The following is a 21,454-nucleotide window of genomic DNA, read 5'->3' on the forward strand; positions in this document are numbered from 1 at the left end:
TGAGCAATACTTTTGAGAGAAGGGGCAAAGGGGAAAGGCATAGATTGAGAGATTTATCCACTGGAAGGATAGGGCATCAACTTTCCAGGCCCTGCTGTGAGGAGTACTGGTGCAGAATTTGCTGAGCTGGTGATTGCAGGGGGAGGCAAAGAGATCCACCTCTGGGGTCCCCATTTCTGAATCAGAAGGTCAAAGGTGCTGGGCTCGAATTGCCACTAGTGTGGGTCTAGGAGATTTCTGCTTAAGTCCTCTGCCAGTGAGTTTTGTTAGTCTGGCAGGAATTGAGCTTGCAGATGGACCTGCATGGCCAAGGCCTTGCTCCACAGGGCCATGGCTAGCCTGCAGGGTGGGTTCCCCCATGCTTGTCGATGTACCACATAACTGTGCTGTTGCCTGTTTTTACTAGCAGGTGTCCTGGTGAGAGTAGGGATCTGAAAGCTGTCAGAGCGTGCTGCACAGCTAGCATCTCTTTTTTGTTGATGTGCACATGAATTTCACTTGGGCTCTAGTGTTCCTGAATGCACTTGCCATCCATGTGTGCCCACCAGGCATAGTCTGATGAGTCTGTGGTTAGGGTCTGGATGGCATGGGGTTGAGTAAAGGGCAGTCCCTTGTTGTGGTTGCATGCTGCTACCCACCAAAGAAACTGTCCTTAGACAGGGTATGATAGGAATGGCGGTTTCTAGGTCCTGAGAATGTTGGCACCAAATACTTTTTAAGTACCAATGAAGTTTCCTCATATGCAGTCTGGCATATGGAATTAGTAGGATGCATGAGGCCAGGAAACCTATGGCCCACAGGATTTTCCTTGCGGCTAGCTGGGTTCTGGTGGCCATTTGAGTAAAACAGTCTGTCAGATAGACTTGTTTTTCTGGAATGAGGAATGGCATCTGGGATGCTGTGTCCAAGCTTGATCTCAGGAATACAATCGTTGACTGGGGACTAGTTTTGTTTTCTTTTCGTTGATGGTGTACCTCCGTAAGGTTAGAATGTTTTTTACAAATGTCAGGTGCTGCAACAGCATTTCCTGACTGACTGCCTGAATCAGGCAATCGTCAAAGTACGGGTAAATTTGAATATTTCTCTGTCTGCAGTAAGCAATGGCTGGAGCCAGGCATTTTGTGACTACTCTGTGAGCAGCGGATAAGCCAAAAGGAAGTGCAGAGAGCTGATAATGCATAGATCCTGCCCTGAAGCGTAGATATTTCCTGCATGACTCCCATATAGGGATGTGCAGATAGGCTTCTTTTAAGTCTAGGGTGACTAACCAGGCATCTTTGGCTAGCATAGGTAGAAGCTGCTACAGGGCGAGCATTTTGGTACCACTAGGAAGGTGTTGAGAATTGAAAGATCTAGGATTGGGCGCCAAGAGCCCTCTGGAATAGAATCCTTGACCTATCTGTTCTGCAGGAGCAGGCTGAATTGCCCTTATAGAGAGCAGGGATTGAACTTGGTTTTGTGCCTCTGCCCACTGGTTTGGAGGAAGGTCTGGGAACCCTTTTGGGGTTGGCAGTGAGTGGAAGTAAAATTTGTACCCCTGGGATACAATGTTGAGGACCCTTCGGTCTTTGGTGAAAGAAATCCAGTTTTCTACATGATAGGCAAGTTTTCCTCAGGGGCACAAGCAGTTGGGCAGAGGTGGGGAGTGGAGTTGAGAAGTCATTGGGAATTCTTGACGTAAGGGGGTGACTTAGTACTCCCTGCTTTAGAGGTGGAGGCACTGCATTGCTTAGATCTCTGCATTCCCTGAAACTGTAGTCTAGGGGGTCTGTTTCCCCTGGGTCTAGTTTGAGATGGCCTTGAGGGGGCTGGAAAGGACCAATGTTTCGAGGGGCAATGCCTACTGAATCTAGGAGGCTGTACATGTAAGAATTCTTTGACTGTCTGCATAGATTTAGCTTTTTCTTCCATCTTTTTAAGAACCTCTTCGGCTTTGGTGCCAAACAGATTGTTCTTGTTCAAAGGAGCATCTAATAACTGATTTGACATGGTCTGGCAAGGTCTGCTCCTTAAGCCAAGCATGCCTTATCAGTACAGAACCAGTGACTGCTACCCTGCAAGATGCTTCCAGGGCGTCAAAGTCACAGTGCAATGTATGCTTACTGACTTGGCTTGCAGAATGCATAAGCTCTTGTAATTCTTTATTTTCTGCAGTCTGTAAAGGTAGCTATTTTTTGCTTATTAAGTTAAACATGTTGTTGGCACTTAAGCATGTGAAACTGACAATTCAAAGCCCTAATGGCGAGAGTTGCAGAGGTATATACTTTCTTACCCCATCTGTCCAAAGCTCTGGAATCACTATCCGAAGGGGTGGGATTCTTAGCTGTTGTTGCTTTGATACCTTTAGGCCCATGGGAGATGATCTCTAGATCAGCAGTAGGATTTTTGAAAATGAATTTGTGAGAGTCAGGTACTCTGTAGTACCGGTCTGGTTTCCTAGGAGCAGGGGGTAAACCATCAGGAGTTAAACTGGACTCCATAAAGACATCATCCAGAACCTCCCAGGACTGGGGGTATTGCTAAAGGCCTATGTTGTGGCAAATCTAGAAATTCTCCGAGTCTCTTTTTGGACAGAGGATAGTCTTGGCATTCCCAATGGAAATGCTCTCTTAAAGTATGTAAGGTTTCACCAAAAGAAAAATCCTCTGGAAAAGAGGCAGAGGGAATGGATTCCTCTGCATCTGAGTCCTCATAAGCAGATAAGAGCATGCCTTCATAATCAGATATCATAATCAGATACCGCAGAGTCGGACTCTTGGTCTATTGAAGCTGCTGGGGACAGGTCTCTTTCTCTTTGCAGGGGAAAGCGGACTTCCCCTTATCAGCATAATAAGGTCTTCTGCCATTTTAAGCATTTGATGTTGTGGCAAGGGAGCACATGCATGAGCTTTGGTCATTTTTTTTTTAGACGTAGCACTTAGTCTTGGCCTTAGAAACTCGGTAGTTTTATACAGAACCGAACACTCAAAAGAAGTCGGTTTGTTTCGAACATCAGTAGTGCGAAGGACTTCCTCAGAAGCCGTGCCTGCCCAGCTGCTCCAGACCCGTCCAAGGTAGAGACATCCTTCGGTTCCATAGTCGAAGAAGAGTCTCACGGCATACCACACTCCAAACAGGTCTCGGTAGAGGCCTGCAAATCCAATGAAGCAGGCATCAGGGGTTGCAAAAGCACCTGAGTATCGGCAAACTGATGACTAGCTTAACGGAAGCACCGTCGGCAGCTTTGGACCAGTGCGGTCTTGTCTTGGTCTTTATCTTTATTTTTTTGGAATATCTGTAGTCGAGTGGCTTACCGAAGCCATTTCAGAATACGGAGATCGAGAAAGAAAGTATTTACTGACAATAAGGGCCCAATGACGAACAGTTCGGGCACTGAACAAGACACAAAACCGACAGCAAGGTACGTTGTGGTCTGGGCCTAAACAGATGACACAGTAAGAATGGAAATCTCGGTGTGGTATTTGCTTTCCACAGGCAAGGCAATTGTTAACTTTTTCTGACATCGGTTAGAGCAAGAAAAAAGATCCCCAACAGGGTACTTAGCTTTAGAAGACTTCAGGATAATTAAATTCGGAAACGAAAACTCAGGTAGCGGCCAACCGGCACTGGTGCGAAAGTACAGTTTTGTACCTACCATAAATGTAGATGTCCGATAGGTATGCATCTGCAGTCATAACATGTGGGTTGTCCTTCCTCAGGCAGCCCTTCGGTCGGCCGGATTCCAAAGTCTGGGTCTGGCCTCGAATGATGTCGCACTTTCCCCGACGTCAGAGCTTCTGGGGTATAAAGGCATCAGCCGACGCCATTTTCCTCAGTGTTTCTTGCCCAAGATGCCAGGTGCCCTCTAGGAAGGCTAAATTTGGATAAATGTTGAATGTTCCAAACAGTAGCAAAATATATATATATATATATATATATATATATATATATATATATATATATATATATATATATACATACATACATACATATATACATACATATATACATACATATATACAAACAAACAAATACACCATAATAGATTCCCCCAGCTAGCTGAAAGAGGGGTAAGCACCCTAGGAATACCACAGAGGGGAAGGAGGGTGGGTAATCCTGACTGCAGATGCATACCTATCGGACATCTACATTTATGGTAGGTACAAAACTGTACTATGTCCTTCAAGGATGCATCTGCAGTCATAACATATGGGTAGAATACCATAGCCAAACTGGGGGAGGAGGTACTAAGATAAGGATGGTGTAGTTAAGATCCCCTGTAAAACTGCAGTTGCAAAGCCTGCTCGGGATCTGGAGTATAAAGGTAAATTGTAATGCTTGGCAAATGTATGCACGGAGCTCCAAGTAGCGGCTTCTAAAATGTCCTTGGTAGCCACCCCTCGTAGGAAAGCTGTAGTGGTGGCTGTGGCCCTTGTGGAATGAGGCCTGATATTTTCAGGAGCTGTCTTTCCATGAAAAGAGTAGCAAAAGCGAATGCAATTTCCTATCCATTTTGAAATTGTCTGTTTGGAAATTGCTTTTCCTTGCACCCCAGTTGCATATGCTACAAAAAATTGGTCAGTTTTCTGCTGGTTTTAGTTCTGTCCAGATAGTAGCGTAGTTGTCTGTGTATATCCAAGGTGTGCAAAAGTTTTTCTCCTTTGTTCTGTGGGTTAGGAAAGAACGCAGGCAAATGAATAGCTTGGTTCAAGGATACCCTGCATACCACCTTTGGCATGAAAGTAGGATTGGTTCTCAGAGACACTCTATCCTGGTGAAAAATAAGGAAAGGCTGCACTGCCATTAATGCCTGTAACTCGGATACTCTTCTTGCTGAAGTGATTGCCAGAAGGAAAGCAGTTTTCCAAGATAAAAACTGTAAGTCTGCTGATGCTGCTGGTTCAAAAGGAGGTAGTGTCAATTTTTCCAGCACAAAATTGAGATCCCATGCAGGCAGATTAACATTTTTGATCCCTCTCAAAAATTGTCTGAGAAGAGGGTGAGAGAAGATAGGAGGATCCATATTGTATTCTGCTGAAATTGCTGAAGCATGAATCTTAATGGAAGAGTAGGACAGGCCATTGTGGAACAATCCTGCTAAGTATTCTAGGATGTGTGCTAGGTTTGCCACTGTGACATCTGTGCCCTTTGATGTGCTCCAAATGAGGAATCTCTTCCATTTAGCTGAGTATGTCTTCCTTGTGGAGGGTCTGCGAGCCTCCAGGATAATGTCCTTGACCCTCTGAGATAAGACAGTTTGGTTTGGTTTTAAGCAATTTTCCAGGCAGTTAGTTGCAGTGTTTTCAAGTTTGGATGCAGGGTCTTGAAACTGTTCTGCGTTAGAAGAAGAGGCCATAGGGGTAGAGGCCATGAGTTCGCCTGAGACATGCTTCTCAGTAGCGGATACCAGTGCTGTCTTGGCCAGTCCGGAGCTATTAGTATCACCTTTGGCTGCTCCTCCCTGATCTTCAGTAGAACCTTGTACATCAATGGGAGAGGTGGAAATGCATACACTGTTAGGGCATTCCAGCTGAAAGAGAGAGAGTCCACCCTCCAGGCTAGTGGGTGGTATGTCCTTGAGCAGAATTTCTTCAGTTGGTGGTTGAGTGGGGAGGCGAACAGATCTATCTCTGGCATTCCCCATTTCTTTGTTATGAGTTTGAAGATGTCTGGATGCAGCATCCATTCGTGAGCATCCGTGGTAGTTCTGCTTAAGCTGTCTGCTAGTGAATTCTCTTTTCCTGGTACGAATTTGGCCTGCAGCTGGATATTGAGATTCAGGCCTAGGTTCCACAGATCCATTGCCATCCGGCATAGAGGGTAGGAATACGTGCCTCCCTGTTTGTTTATGTACCACATGACCGTGGTGTTGTCTGTCCTTATCAGCAGATGCCCTTGCTGGAGGAATGGTTTGAATGCCTCGATTGCATGCTTCACTGCCAGCATCTCCTTTTGGTTTATGTGCAAGTTTAGCTGGCCTTGAGACCATAGGCCTTGGATACATTTGTCCTCCATGTGTGCTCTCCATCCTAGGTCTGAGGCGTCCGTGGTGATGGTCTGCCTTGGTTTTGGTTTGTTGAAAGGCAACCCTCTGTTGGACTGGAAGGCCTGAGCCCACCACAGGAATTCCTTTTGAAGGCATGGAATGATTGGTATCATGGTTTCTAGACTGTGCCTGTGTTGAGACCATACATTCCTTAGGTACCATTGTAATTTCCTCATATGCAGATTATGCAGGATGCCATGTAACCCAGGGCCTGCAGGACTTTCCTTGCAGTAAGCTGAGCTTGTCTTGTCAAAGTCATGAAGTAATCTGGAAGTTGTTTTTGTTTTTCTTCTGCGAGAAAAGCCATCTGAGTTATTGTGTCCAGATCCGCACCCAAAAAGGTTATCCTTTGGGATGGCACTAGTCTTGACTTTTGGATGTTGACTGTGTATCCCAAGGCCTGTAACAGGTGTATGACATAGGCCAAATCCTTTATCAATTTTGTCTTGTTGTCCGCTTGTATTAGGCAGTCGTCCAGGTATGGGTAGATTTGAATTCCCTAAAGTCTGCAATGTGCAATTACTGATGCCAGGCATTTCGTGAATACTCTGGGCGTAGTAGATAAGCCAAAGGGTAATGCTGAGAATTGATAATGCTCTGATCCTGCAAGAAATCTGAGGTGTCTTCTGCAATCTGGTTGGATAGGGACGTGCAGGTATGCCTCCTTGAGATCTAGAGTCACCAGCCAAGACTCCTTGCCCAACATGGGAAGAAGTTGCTGTAGGGTCAGCATTTTGAATTTTGGCACAATGAGATATGTGTTCAGTGCGGACAAGTCGAGAATAGGCCTCCATTGGTTTTCTTTTCTTGGTACAAGGAATAGTCTGGAGTAAAATCCTTGGCCTTGTTCCATAGATGGTACCCTTTCTATCGCTTTCATCTGAAGTAAATTGTTGATTTGTCTTAAAGCCTCTGGCTTCTGGTTTGGTGGAAGATTTGGCATTCCGCTCCTTTTTGGTAAAGTGTGGAAGTGAAACCTGTATCCTTTGTCTATTGTTTGCAATGTCCATGTGTCCTTTGTAATGCAATGCCAGTTTTTTGAGAATAAAGCCAGCTTTCCGCCCAAGGGAGCTTCCAGTTGTTCCCTGGTAGGCGGAATCAGAGTCAAGTCGTTGTGTCTGTCCTGTGGTAGTGGTTGTAGTTGCAGCTGTGGCACTACTCTGGTTGGCAGGCTGCCACTGACTGCCCCTGTAGGCACCCTTTGATTGACCTCTGCCTCTAGGGCATCTATTCCTGCCCCTCTGTGCTCTGGAGGTGTCTGGAAAGGACCAATTCTTTGAAGGCCAGTTTCTGCTGAACCTCGGAGGTTGGACCTGCAGAAATTCCTTTACTGTTTGCACAGATTTTGCTTTTTCTTCCACTTTCTTTAGAATCTCCTGTGCAGGGGAGCCAAATAAACTTTGTTTCTCCATTGGAGCATCTAGGAGTTTAGCCTTGACATGGTCTGGCAAGGATTGCTCTTTTAGCCAGGCATGCCTACAATTACTGCCCCAGTCATAGCTGATCTAAATGAAGCCTCCAGTGCATCATAGCCACATTTTAAGAAATGATTACTGACCTGCTGAGAGTTGTGTACCAAATTCTGAAGGGATTTACGGTCTAAAGGTTCAGGAGAAGAAAGCTTTTTATTCAGCTGATCTAACAAATATTCTTGGTACTGTATCATATGGAATTGACAGTTTAATGCCCTGGCAGAAAGAGTAGCAGAAGTATAAACACCTTTTTACCCCATCTCTCTAATGCTCTAGACTCTCTTTCAGAGGGTAGGGGATTTTTGGCAGTGGCAGCTGCAACACCTTTTGGGCCCTGAGAAATAGTTTCTGGGTCTGCAGCATGGGCTTTATACAGGTGGAAGTGAGAATCCGGGACCCTGTAATATCTGTCAGGTTTGGCAGGGGCCGGGGGCAGAGAATCAGGTGCAGAACTGACATCATTATACACATCAATTACAGTTAGCACTGGTGGTATGGCTAAGGGCCTATGCTGGGGCAAATGTAAAAATGTCCTTAATCTTTTTCTAGAATCAGAAAAATCCTGACCCTGCCATTGAAAGTGTTCCCTCATTGAGTGCAAAGTCTCCCCAAAGGAAAATTCTTCAGGAGGGGAGGCCGAAGGAATAGAGTCCTCTGCATCAGAATCCTCATAAGGCAAATAGGCCCCTTCCTGATGGTCTGACAAATCAGATCCATCCGTGGAGTAATCAGAGGAGAGAGGTTCAGAGGGTTCAGTCCTAGGCCTTTTGTCAGGTGGAGGTTGTGAAGCCCTGTCTGGGTGAGGTTGGGAACCCCTAATTAAGGATATAAGGTCCTCAGCAAGACTAAGAATCTGAGAACTTGAGGAAGGCCTCTGTGAAGTAGATTTGGCAGGTAAAGCTTTTGTAAGTTTGGCAGCTTTAGCCCTGGAGAAGGCCTTAATAGACATAGAAGCTGGGGGCCTAGCTGCCCCACGTGCAGGAGTAGAAATGTCGAATGGAATGGTGTCGGACAATTCTTGAGTGCTAGCTTCGGTAGGGATTTCTGAAGCCGACTCAGCCAGGGCCTCTCTGGCCTCTGTTGTCGGAGGTATGGTTTCGGTCGTAGTAAGAACCGAGGACTCTGTTTCAGCCGAAACAGAGACACTCGCGGTAGGCCTAACCGTGGTTTCAGCCGAAACCGTGGGCAGCGAGTGTCGGTCCTTTCCCCTGCGTTTTTTGGCCATATGCGTAGTCGGAGTCTCCGACGGCATTTTATATGCAAAAGCGGTTCCGAAAAATTCTTCTGAAAACTCCGACCGACGTCAGAGTCCGTCGGTTGAAGGAGGCACAGGCTAAACAAGCTGATACGTCGTGGTCTGGGCCTAAGCAAGGAAGGCAGTAAGAATGGAAATCCTTATGAGGTATTGGTTTCCCACAAGTTAAACAATTATTTACTTTGTCTGACATCGGCTGAGGCAAGAAAGAGTCCCCAACGGGGTACTTAGCTTTTTTCGAAGTCTTCGGTAGCTGAAATCTCTGGATCTGACCGACCGGCACTTGCGAACAGCTTCTGCTTCGGGCACCGCGTGGCAAGAAAGACTGGGGAAAATGGCATCGACTGATGCCTTTATACCCCAGAAGCTCTGACGTCGGGGAAAGTGCGACATCAGCCGAGGCCAGACCCAGACTTTGGAATCCGGCCGACCGAAGGGCTGCCTGAGGCAGGACAACCCACATGTTATGACTGCAGATGCATCCTTGAAGGACATCTGCTTCTGCTTTGGGCTCCTCGGCAAGAAAGACCGATGTAATGGCATCGGCTGCCTGTTTTTATACCCCTGATGAACTGACGTCAGTCCTGGAGCGACAGCAGCCGTCCCAGAAATACTAAGTCTCTGGTATTCGGACCAGCTGAGGGCTACCTACAGCCAGATAACCCAGGTGTGATGACTGCAACAGTGAAACACGAAGAACACCTTTGGGTACTCAAGAGGCCCCACAATATCCATAGCTACCCTCTGAAACGGCTCCTCCATCACAGCCAAAGACATCAAAGGAACTTTGACCTGGTCTCCTGCCTTCTCCACTTTTTGGCACTACTCGCATATCCTGCAGTACTCTTACATCCCTGGAAATCCCAGGCCAATAAAAGTTTTGCATAATACGTCTCTTTATATGCTTTATCCCCATATGCCTTGAAAAGGGAATGTCATGGGCTATAGCTACAAGTGCCAGATGGTAGGTTCTGGGCACTACCAACTGCTGTATTTTCTCACCCTGTAGCCCTCCTTCAGGGGTCCACTCACTATACAGTAACCCTTTGTCCCAGTGCACAGATTCCCCCTTTCCTTGAGAATCAGGTGCCTCCTTCAAGGTGTGTAATGTAGGGTCTGACAGCTGAGCCTGTCTCAACTCTCTCTTTGTAGCCCTTCCCAGCTCCCCTTCCACAGGAAGTCTGGTATCCTCTGACAGTGGTGCCTCACTGTCAACTTAGGTACTACTACTCACCTTTGCCCTTGCAGTCACTCTGTCCAAGGGAACATCAGTACCCACCAGCAGCTGTGGTTCACCTTCAGTCTCACTGCTACAGGGTATCTCCCTCTCTGAATAACCAGCTCACCAGTCCTGGCTTCAAGTGTGAGGTCTATCTGGGTCCCCCCAGGCTACCAGACCTACATGCCTGTTTCCAAGCCTGAGTGCATGTAACTGCATGTACACAAATTATTGCATTATCAAAATCATTCCCTATCGGGACATCTGCAGGGATATCCTCAAACATACCTACTTGCCTGCTTCTTTTTCCACCCTCCCAGTCAAGGTGAACCCTAGCCAAAGGTATTTGGAATAGGGCCCCTCCTAAACCTCTAACTGTCCAAGCAAGAAATACTCCTCTTTAACCACTGCAGGCTTCACAATGGTTAGGTCAGAGGCTCTCTCTCCTAACAGTGGCCTGTTTCCCATCCACTAAGATAGGATACAACCACGTGTGGTAGTTTGGTAAACTTGTAGTCTCCAGACAACTTACCACTGGCATTCCCTTATTCCCACTTTCTGGCTCCCCCACATTTTGATCCCCACCTTGCCTCTGTGGACATCTATATGCTACATGGCCCCACTGGTTACATTTAAAACATTCAGCCCTTGGTCCTGGACATGTACCTGAACTACTGGCTTCTCCTGTTACTAGCAGACTCTGTTGGGGCAGTTAAGGCTGCCCACCATGGGTTCTCACATACATATGTGCAGCACTGGGTATCCCTTTCTGTGCAGTGATGCCCTACTTGCTAGGTATGTCTTTTTTTCCCCCAACTCATCTGTGATTTTGCATTCTCTATTTGCCAACCAGATTCTCACGTCCTCAGGCAAAGTGCTAAGGGCTTGTTCCCTCACCAAAAGATTTGCCAGACCTTCCAAAGTGATGACCCGACACCCACTTACCCACCTATGAAAATAAGTGCTTAACTCAGCAATATAATCACGCACACTCAACTGCCTTGCGTCTCTGCTCATGAAACATTTTTCTATAAGCTTCAAGGGTTAACTTAAAACCCTCTAATAAACAATTTTTAACTGCATTATAATTTAAGCAATTTTTAACTGTATTATAACTTAAGCAATCAGTATCAGACAACATTGAAACAGCAGTTACAGCTTTACCATGGAGTAAAGGGGTCCGGCACCATACCCAGAGCCCTTGGTCAACATTCAACTGTTTACAAACCCTTTCCAACATATCAATAAAACTATCAAAATTATCACGCTCTGTAAATTATGGAAGAAATAAATAGGTAAGTACTCTCAAAACTCAAATACCTCTACACAGATCACCCACAATGAAAGGTTTAAACAGATTTAATAATAAATAAAATAAAACAATACTAAACATATATTCATAGTGACATCAGAGTTCAAAACACAGGAAATATTTAAAATAACATTGCAGGCTCAGATAAAGAAAACTAGCTAAACTAAGATTTACTATATTCCTGACTGCATCCAAGAGAATTACTATACTCTAGTAGCTTACTAATAGAGCAAGGAAAGTGTGGTGAGTGGATCTTGTTGTCAGGTCCAAGACACAATGCATAATGCTCTGTCCTACTAAGAGTTCTCAAAATAATATCTAAAATATTACTTCTGCGATAGCTTGCAGAATGACATCAATTCTTGTCATCTGACTTCTAGTTCTCAGGCAAACCTCCCACTGCTGAAGCTGACAGTATTTAGCATCTACCTGTAAAAATACCGAGAGAGGGCTTTTGCTCAGATCGTTGGCAAGTGCTGGAAGTCATAAAAATTGCATTCCTTCATGCTACCAGACTACCAATTAGTTCACCCCAAAGACAATACAGAAAGCTTCCTAGCACAGACTTTGTGTCTCTAGTTGCACTGAAACATCTTTATGGCCTAGCCTATAAAGTAATTTAATTTCAGATGTTTTTCTAAAGTTTGCTAGACTGAGGTTAACTCTCCAGTTTCTACTGGTAAAACAGATACATTTAAACAGTTACAATAGTGCATGTGTACATTTCTGACTTCTTCCAGTAACAGCACACTGTGGAAACATTTTAAGAGCAAACACTTGACAAATCCATTTTCAACACAAAAATCTGTAAAACTCGGTTTGATATACACATGACATACAGTTCTAAAACATTTGGAACACAAGCATCTTGTAGAAATTAGTTTGATATTCACAAATGACAAATATTTACAAAATTCCAGCTAGCTGTGCTGTCAGTACTTCATTTTGTCACACCTTGCTTCACTGATGCAAATGTAAACAAGCAGTAATTACGTTTTAATAGTTTTGTTAGTCTTTTGTAGATGTTTGAAGCTGCCAAGCTAGTTGTACTAGCCAAGTCTGTGAGTGATTATCTCTGAAAATTTGTTTGTACATTCTCTATAGCATGTGCACTAAGATGCCTTGCTTACAGCCATTAACTCTCTTCGGAGTATCTTAAGATTTTTATGTATTTTTAGTTTAGCTCTCTGTCATAGTTATACAATACAGTAGTTTTTCCTCAAGTTGCTTTTGACGGACATCTACTCAAAGACCCAGTATTTTGGATGTACATACAATTTATTGTCTCACAGAGTTGCTCTTCAAACTTCGCCTCACAGACTCCAATAAACATGACAACTTTCAAGTTGGGCATAGTCAATACACAGATCTAGGCTGAACGTGGTCTAAAAAGGGCAACGATTAAGAAATATGTCAATGGCCACCAGCATAATGCATTTATCTTCAAGTGGTTCAAGAGTGGCTATATGTAAGTCTGCACAATACATACTAAAATACTATAGTTATATTGACTGTAGTTTTACTTCCTTTTGACAACAGGGTTTTCAAATCTTTCTAATTAACCACTTCTACATTCTAAGATAAAGGACAAACCTGATCAAACTGCATCTTCCCAAGAAAATGAGATGAAATAAAGAACAAAAAGGAATTGGAATTAGAAGGCCTTCATGGCAAAATAAGGTAAAATTTAAAAAAAATAGCTGCCAGAAAGGAAAAATGTACTAAAAAACTTGCTGAGAATACAATACAAATATGAATACTTAACTTCAGACAGAATGCATCAATGACACACGACTTACACTGAATAGCATAGGAGGCAAGAAGGGCTGCAGTATGACAGGGGCAAGACAACCTAAAATATGAAAAAGAAAACATTGCAGTAATTAACACAGCTGAAAAAGTAAACTCAAAGTTCTACTAGTTTTATTAACCTGCTCTAATCTGTAAGAAAACAAATCTTAATCTAGCAAGTATGAATGGTACAGCGTGCATGTTTTTACATAAAAATGCCAGGATAAGATGAAAAACAAATGTACAGACAGGTCCCAGCATGTAGCTTTTGCAAGACATTTCCCTGTGAGCTACATCGCCGAAACCAGAAGGCTGCAGCAGCAATTTACCGTAGAGTAGTACAGCTGAAAAGCACAAGCTTTGCAGTTGTATGCTATGAGAAGAGATGTAGAACATTGCGGCAATTCCTAAAGGCTGCTACCCGGCTGTTGGTGGCTAGAAAACAGCCGGGTAAGCAGCCCTTAGGGATTGCCACAATGTTCTACATCTCTTGTCATAGAGTACAGTGGCAGCACTTGTGCTTTTCAGCAGTACTGCTCTACGGCGAATTGCTGCTGCAGCCTTCTGGTTTCAGCGATGTAGCTCGCAGGGAAATGTCTCGCGAGCTACATGCCGGAACCCTGCTCATACACTATTTACACTGTCAACTTGAAAATACAGCAATGTAACTACTGTCCACTTGAAAATACAGCAATGTAACTAACACAGTTGTGAAGATAAATAAATCTCTGCCTTGACCCAGGCATCCCAAGTTGGAAAAGTAGATCTGGCCCCAAGTGGAGGAGAGTACAACAGCTGGGAAGCACTAAGGGCAGAGATATAAGTGTCCTTCAAGCAGTGCATCAGCATGAAGTAAACGTGACACTGGGCTAAGCGTAGGATTATGTACAAGGGTTGCTCTGAGGCAAACCGGGACTAAGGCAAACAACCATGACAGCTGCCAGTATGACTGCCTTCAATCATCAGTCTTATTTCCAAGGGAATGAGTGGGCCAACTCGTTAAACGGAAGTGCTAATGGTCAGCCAGTAATGAAAGACAAAGACACTCGAAAAATGGGTAAGACAGATCAAGCTAGCTGGAAAAGGCAAATTTCCCTTCTGTGAATGAGCAAAACTGGAGAAGTGTGTACACTGAGGAATTACACTAAGGAGGTGTGAATGCAACTGTTCCAGCAAGACCTAATCAACATAGCAGAAAAACACATTACTTTACTTGGACCCTTAATATTGTTCCTAACAGGTTTACCACCCTCTCCTTAAAAATATCTGACATAATTTTAAGTTATCACTGCAAATCTCAATAGTAACTAAAATCTAAGGCTCAGCCTCCACATTTAGATTTTAGGCACAATCAAGCGGCCTAGCAGATCTAGCATTCAATATGTGTACCAGTAAAAATGGAAGAAAGTGACTGGTAGGGGTGGTGTGCCCACAGTGCACTTCTGAAGTTTTACTATCCTTCTATCATTGCAGGGCAGATACTACACAAAAGGAACACCCAACAGAGTCTGGCTCTCCAGACAAACCTCAAGTGAAATATGACACTCATGCTGAGAAAGCAGCTTGGAAATATTTCAAAATTCTTAACTCACATCTCAGTTGGGTGGAGTTCTGTAATATCCAAAATTACTGCAAAAGGACTACTCCCCAAGCCAAAGCCACCTAAAAGTCCTTCAAGCAAGGCTTCTAAATAACCCCCAAACTTCCTAGACATAACTGAAAAACTTATTAGGCAGATCAAAAGCATGTCTCCATGCCATAATTTCACTAGACAACTCAAACATTCAATCGACTCTTTGACCTTTGGTCTTATTGGAGATATTATCTTAATCACTCCATCCCAATCTGAAACTTCTAAGGTTTCCACTTAGAATATGAATTCCTGGCTAAGACAACTAGCTATCCTTGTTGGAGCTGGATCTCATGGCTTAAGCCCAAAGCTTCTTAAAATGTACAATACCTTTACTGCTGCGACATTCAAGTAGACAATTAAAGCATTAAGTTGTCAATTTCTAGTCACACTTTATCTGACCTTTAGAAGTCATCCATAATTATACATCTTCCCAAAAGTACAGTTTTGTACCTACCATAAATGTAGATGTTCGAGTGCTAATACAGCTGCAGTCCTTACATATGGGTTCTCCTGCCGTCAGGCGGGTCCTCGGTCAGCCGAATTCCAAAGTCTTGGTCCGGCGTCAGTTATCGTCGCCTTCTTCCCCGACGTCAGTGCGACAGGGGTATACAAGACACGGCCGACGCCATTTTCTTCAGTCTTTCTTGCCCCAGATGTCAGGTGTCCCCAAAAGGAAGACAATACATAATTTATATATCTATGTATAGTCATGCAATGCAATATAATCAAAATTCAATAGTTGCAAGCAAATACACCATAGAAGGATAACCCAAACAGGTTGTTTGTGGAGGAGTTAGCCACTAGGCCTGTGCCAAGAGGGGAAGGAGGGAGGGAAACCTGGACTGCAGCTGTATTAGCACTCGAACATCTACATTTATGGTAGGTACAAAACTGTACTATGTTCATCGTGCATACAGCTGCAGTCCTTACATATGGGTAGAATCTCAAAGCTACGCACAGGGTGGTAGGCACTAGGTGGAATTAGGAGGAGCCGGAATGCCCTGCAACACAGCAGTGGCAAAGCCTGCTCTTGCTTTGGAGTATAAAGGTAGGTGGTAGTGTTTAGTGAAGGCATGCACCGAACTCCAAGTGGCTGCCTCCAAAATATCTTTGGTAGGAACTCCTCTGAGGAAGGCGGTAGAGGTAGCTGTGGCCCTTGTGGAGTGGGATCGGATGCCTGTAGGCACAGATTTACCATGAAAGGAGTAACAAAAACGTATGCAGTGGCCTATCCATTTTGAAATTGTCTGTTTGGAAATTGGCTTCCCTTGAGCTCCTACAGCATAGGACACAAAGAGTTGTTCTGATTTCCTGAACGGCTTTGTTCTGTCCAAATAGTAACGCAGCTGTCTATGGATGTCTAAGGAATGTAGCAGCCTTTCCCCTTTGTTTTGAGGATTGGGGTAAAAGGTAGGTAAGTGTATGGCCTGATTTAAAGCTACCCTGGATACTACCTTAGGCATAAATGACGTGTTAGTTCGTAGGGAAACCCTGTCCTGATGGAAGATGAGAAAGGGCTGCACAGCCATGAGGGCTTGTAATTCCGAGACCCTATGAGCTGAGGTAATAGCCAGAAGGAAAGCGGTTTTCCAGGACAAATATTGTAAATCTGTTGAGGCAGCTGTTTCAAAGGGAGGCAATGTCAATTTTTCCGGTATGTAATTAAGATCCCAGGCTGGGATTGGTTGTTTCCTTGGAGGTCTTATATTCTTAGCCCCTCTGAGGAACTGTCTTAAGAGTGGGTGAGAGAATAAGGGTGGATCAGTGTTGTATTCTGCAGAAATGGCTGAGGCATGGATTTTAATGGAGGAGAATGACAGTCCACTGTTCAGCAGCTCAGTTAGATACTGTAATATCTGAGGCAAATTCAGTTTTCTAGGATCCTGGTCCTTTTTCTCATTCCAAGCGCAAAACCGTTTCCATTTTGCGGAGTAAGCTTTTCTAGTAGATGGCCTTCTGGCTTCCAAAATGACATCCTGTACCTCCTTGTAGTAGGGTCTGTTGTGGTATTAAGGAATTTTCCATGCAGCCAGATTGAGTGTTTTCAGCTGACTGTGAAGAGTTTTGTAGCTGTGCTGAGTCAGAAGGAGAGGCATTAGAGGTAGGATATAGGGAGGAGAATGTGTTAGGCTCCTCAGGAGTGGATACCAGTGTTGTCTTGGCCAGTCTGGAGCAATCAGTATCATCTTTGGTCTGTCTGTTCTTGTTTTCAAAAGCACCTTGGTCAGTAGAGGAAGAGGTGGAAAGGCGTAAACTGTCCTTGCTGTCCAACTGAAAGAAAGGGCGTCCACTCTCCAGGCCTTTGGATGAAATGTCCTTGAGCAGAACTTTGTCAATTGGTGATTTTTGTGGGAGGCAAAGAGATCTATATCTGGCCTTCCCCAGGCTTGGATTATCTTTGTAAACACTTGAGGATGCAACTTCCATTCGTGAGGGTCTGTCAGATTTCTGCTTAGATTGTCTGCCAGCGTGTTTTCCATACCGGGCAAGTACTGTGCTTGAAGCTCGATTTGCCATTCCAGAGCCCTGTTCCAAAGTGACATGGCCAGCCTGCACAGGGGGTATGAATGTGTTCCTCCCCGTTTGTTTATGTACCACATTACTGTGGTGTTGTCTGTTCTTATTAAGAATTGCCCAGGATGCAGGAGGTACTTGAAAGCTGTAATTGCATGTATCACTGCTAGCATTTCCTTTTGATTGATGTGAAGGTGCTTTTCCTTTTGGGACCATTTGCCCTGAATGCACCTGTCTGTCATGTGTGCCCTCCAGGCGTAGTATGAGGCGTCTGTTGTGATGACTTGATTTGCTTGAGGCTTGCTGAATGGTAGACCTGCGTTTGTTTGGCATGCTTGAGCCCACCATAGAAATTCCTTTTGTAAACATGGAATTAGTGGTATTATTGTTTCCAAACTGTGGCTGTGTTGAGACCATAGGTTTTTTAGGTACCATTGAAGTTTCCTCATATGCAACTTTGCACATGGGATTAGAAGAATGCAAGATGCCATGAATCCCAGCGCCTGCAGGATTTTCCTTGCAGTTAGCCTGGTACAATTTGCTAGTATCTTGAAGTACTGAGTTAGTTGCCCCTGTTTTTCTGGCGTAAGATAGGCCATCTGGGTGTTTGTGTCCAAGTTGGCACCCAGGAAAATTATTTTCTGAGATGGTGTTAGCCTGGATTTCTCTTTGTTGACTGTGTATCCCAGAGAATTCAATAACTGTATTACATAAGCCAGATGCTCCAGAAGTATGTGCTTGCTGTCCGCTTGGATCAGGCAGTCGTCCAAATATGGCATAATTTAAGTCCTTTATCAGAGTTTGTTGGTTGTCCGCTTGTATAAGGCAGTCGTCCAGATATGGGTAGATTTGAATCCCCTGGAGTCTGCAGTGTGCTATTATTGATGCCAGGCATTTCGTGAATACTCTGGGCGCAGTAGATAAGCCAAAGGGCAATGCAGAGAATTGATAGTGGATTGAACCTGCAAGAAATCTGAGGTATCTTCTGCAGCTTTGTCTGATTGGGACATGCAGGTATGCCTCCTTGAGGTCCAATGTTACCAGCCAAGACCCCTTGCCCAGCATGGGAAGAAGCTGCTGTAAGGTGAGCATCTTGAATTTTGGTACTAGTAGAAATGTGTTTAGGATGGATAAGTCCAAAATGGGTCTCCAATCGGTTCCCTTCCTTGGTACCAGGAATAGTCTGGAATAAAAACCTTGACCTTGCTCGTGAGTAGGTACCTCTTGAATAGCTTTCATGTCCATGAGCTTTGAAATTTGTATTTGAGCCTCTGCCCTTTGATTGTGTGGCAGGTTCGGCATGCTTCTCATTTTTGGAAGACTGTGAAAATGAAATCTGTAGCCTCTGTTTATAATGTCCAGGATCCATTTGTCTTTTGTGACAATATGCCAATTTTTTGAAAATAATGCCAGCTTTCCTCCCAAGGGTGCTGCCACTTGAGCCTTGTTTGGCATGCAAAGGGGAAAGTCATTGGGTTTGTTTTCTGTATTGCTGTGCATTGTCTTCGCCACCTCTTGATGCTGGAGGCTGCCATTGTCTGCCTCTATATGATCCTTGAGATTGTCCTCTGCCCCTTCCACGTCTGTATCTACCTCTTTGGGGCTTGTCCGTGGCTGGAAAGGACAAGTTTTTTGTAGGCCAATTTCTACTCAATCGTGGTGGTTGTACCTGCAGAAAAGCCTTAACAGTTTGCATAGATTTAGCTTTTTCTTCCATTTTCCTTAGTATTTCCTCAGCATTAGTACCAAATAACACATCCTTTTGTAAAGGAGCATCCAGTAATTTAGCCTTGGCATGATCAGGCAGGGTTTGTTCCCTAAGCCAAGCATGTCTACGAATGACTGATCCTGTAACTGCAGCTCTACTTGAGGCCTCTAGAGCATCATAACCACATTGCAAGGTGTGCTTACCCACTTGTTCTGCACTATGCATCATATCTTGCAACTCCTTCATATCTGGTTGTTCAGGTTGTGACATTTTATTCTTTAATTGTGATAACAGAAACTGCTGATATTTAAACATATGGAACTGACAATTTAAGGCCCTCATGGCTAGAGTGGCCGAGATATATACCTTTTTTCCCCACCTTTCTAAGGATCTAGACTCTCTTTCGGAGGGTAATGGATTCTTAGCAGTAGAGGCCTTCATTCCCTTGGGACCCTGAGAAATGGTGTCTGGGTCAGCATTATGGCTTTTGTAAAGAAATTGGTGTGAGTTAGGAACTCAGTAGTACCTATCAGGCTTGACTGGGGCTGGAGGCAGGGAATCCGGATTAAGGCAAGCCTCCAAATAAACATCATCAAGTATGTCCAAGACAGGAGGTATCGCCAGAGGCCTGTGCTGGGGTAGTAGAAGAAATTCCCTAAGCCTTTGCTTTGAATCTGAAAAATCCTGGCCTTCCCAATGGAAGTGTTCCCTCAAGGTATGCAAGGTTTCCCCCAATGAGAAATCCTCTGGGGGGGATACAGAAGGAATGGACTGTTCTGCATCAGAATCTTCAAAAGGGGAGTACGAATGCTCCTCTTCATCAGAATGTTCTGAAATAATGGAGCCCTGGTCAGAAGAGGGAGATTCTTCCTCCACTCTGGGTCTCTTGTCCGTGGGGTTGTGAACCCTGATAAGAGTAATTAAATCCTCAGCCATTTTGAGCATCTGCTTTTTAGGCATGGGGCCTGTAGATGGGCCCTGTGCAACCGGCCTCTGGGAGTGCATGGCTGATTTAGACTTAGTAAAGGCCTTGATGGAAAAGGAAGAAGAAGGTCTGAAGACACTATGGGTGGAAGTAGATCTGTCCACATTAAGAGGTTCAACACTCACTGTGGCTTCGGTAGCTGTAGTCAGGGTGTGGGCCGAGGAACCTGCGGTCTTGGGTACAGAGGACACCGCCAGAGAAGCGTCGTCGGTAGTCAGGGGCTGCGCAGGCGCCTCACTGAGAACTGGACCACGTGTAGCCGGTCTTGGCGTGGTGTCGGTTGAGACCGCGGGCCTCGCGTGTCGGTCTTTGTCCTTGCGTTTTTTGGACAAAACGGTAGTCAGAGTCTCCGACGACATTTTATAGTTAAAAACTAGTTTAGTTAGCACTAAAGCGACAGCCCAAGACGTCGTGGTCTGGGCCTAAACAAGGTATACAGAGGGAATGGAAATCCTTATGCGGTATTTGCTTCCCACAAGAAATACAATTGTTAACTTTGTCTGACATCAGTCTGAGGCAAAAAAAGTTTCCCCAACGGGGTACTTAGCTTTAAAGAAGACTTCTGTTTCCAAATTTTCGTAATTTCAGGAGCTGGCCAACCAGCACTTGCGAACTGCTTCTGCTTCAGGCACCGCGCGGCAAAAAAGACTGAAGAAAATGGCGTCGGCCGTGTCTTATATACCCCTGTCGCACTGACGTCAGGGAAGAAGGCGACAACAACAGACGCCGGACCAAGACTTTGGAATTCGGCCGACCGAGGACCCGCCTGACGGCAGGAGAACCCATATGTAAGGACTGCAGCTGTATGCACGATGAACATCAGTGGAACCCACCGATTCTTTTTTCCTAACATCCATGATCCCTCATCTGTGCAGTCTTAGCAGTCAAAATGTCATCTCTTAAATTCATCTGTATGCGGACACCACCTGTCCTTCCTTTGGTCTCCACAGTTATTGACATTTAACAAACCCAATCATCTGCAGACACTATAACCCTGACAAAGAAAAATCACCTCCAATCTATTAATTGTGAATTATGTATTCTGTAAATAGCCCAGAACTATCTGCCAATACTTCTCCTTTACTAGTCTCAACTTAAGAAAGCATCCACCCTATAAAAAAGTCAGGCCTCTTAGCAACCACTGCCGCTGGATATCAAAACAAATATGCAAAAAAAAAGAAAGAAAGCTATCAAGACACCCTGTCAATTCATTCTTTGTTCAAATGTTGTACATAGAAAGAAAACCACCCAACTGAACTTCATACCAATCACAATGGAAAACATTGATAGGCAACTCAAAACAATAGACCTACTTTTCAAAAACGTCTACTAGGCCTATTTCCTAGACATATTCTAATAATTATACCTCTCTTAACCAAATATAACTTCCTTCTTGAAAGGCCACTTAGAAATGCATTCTACTAAAAAATACCAGATTAATTCACTTCTCCTTTCCTCAGCTATACCTCTGATTTATCTACAGAGGTAGAGGACACCACCCCAGAGCATATTACACACATTTCAAACCTTTTTACAAAAT

The 21,454-nt window shown here is 44.4% G+C and overlaps 1 protein-coding gene across 1 annotated transcript in view; it reads right to left on the reverse strand.

Moving 5' to 3' along the window:
* Positions 1-21,454, reverse strand: part of PTPN4 (protein tyrosine phosphatase non-receptor type 4) — a 3,248,454-nt gene that overhangs the window by 2,456,716 nt on the left and 770,284 nt on the right. Inside the window, exon 6 of the mRNA XM_044060734.1 lies at positions 13,083-13,135. Within this exon, the coding sequence (XP_043916669.1) occupies positions 13,083-13,135 (53 nt within the window). The remainder of the gene's footprint in view (positions 1-13,082; positions 13,136-21,454) is intronic.

The sequence above is a fragment of the Protopterus annectens genome, chromosome 2.part0 (genome assembly GCF_019279795.1).
Source record: "Protopterus annectens isolate FY-2018-M chromosome 2.part0, PAN1.0, whole genome shotgun sequence".
Lineage (NCBI taxonomy): Eukaryota > Metazoa > Chordata > Ceratodontiformes > Protopteridae > Protopterus > Protopterus annectens.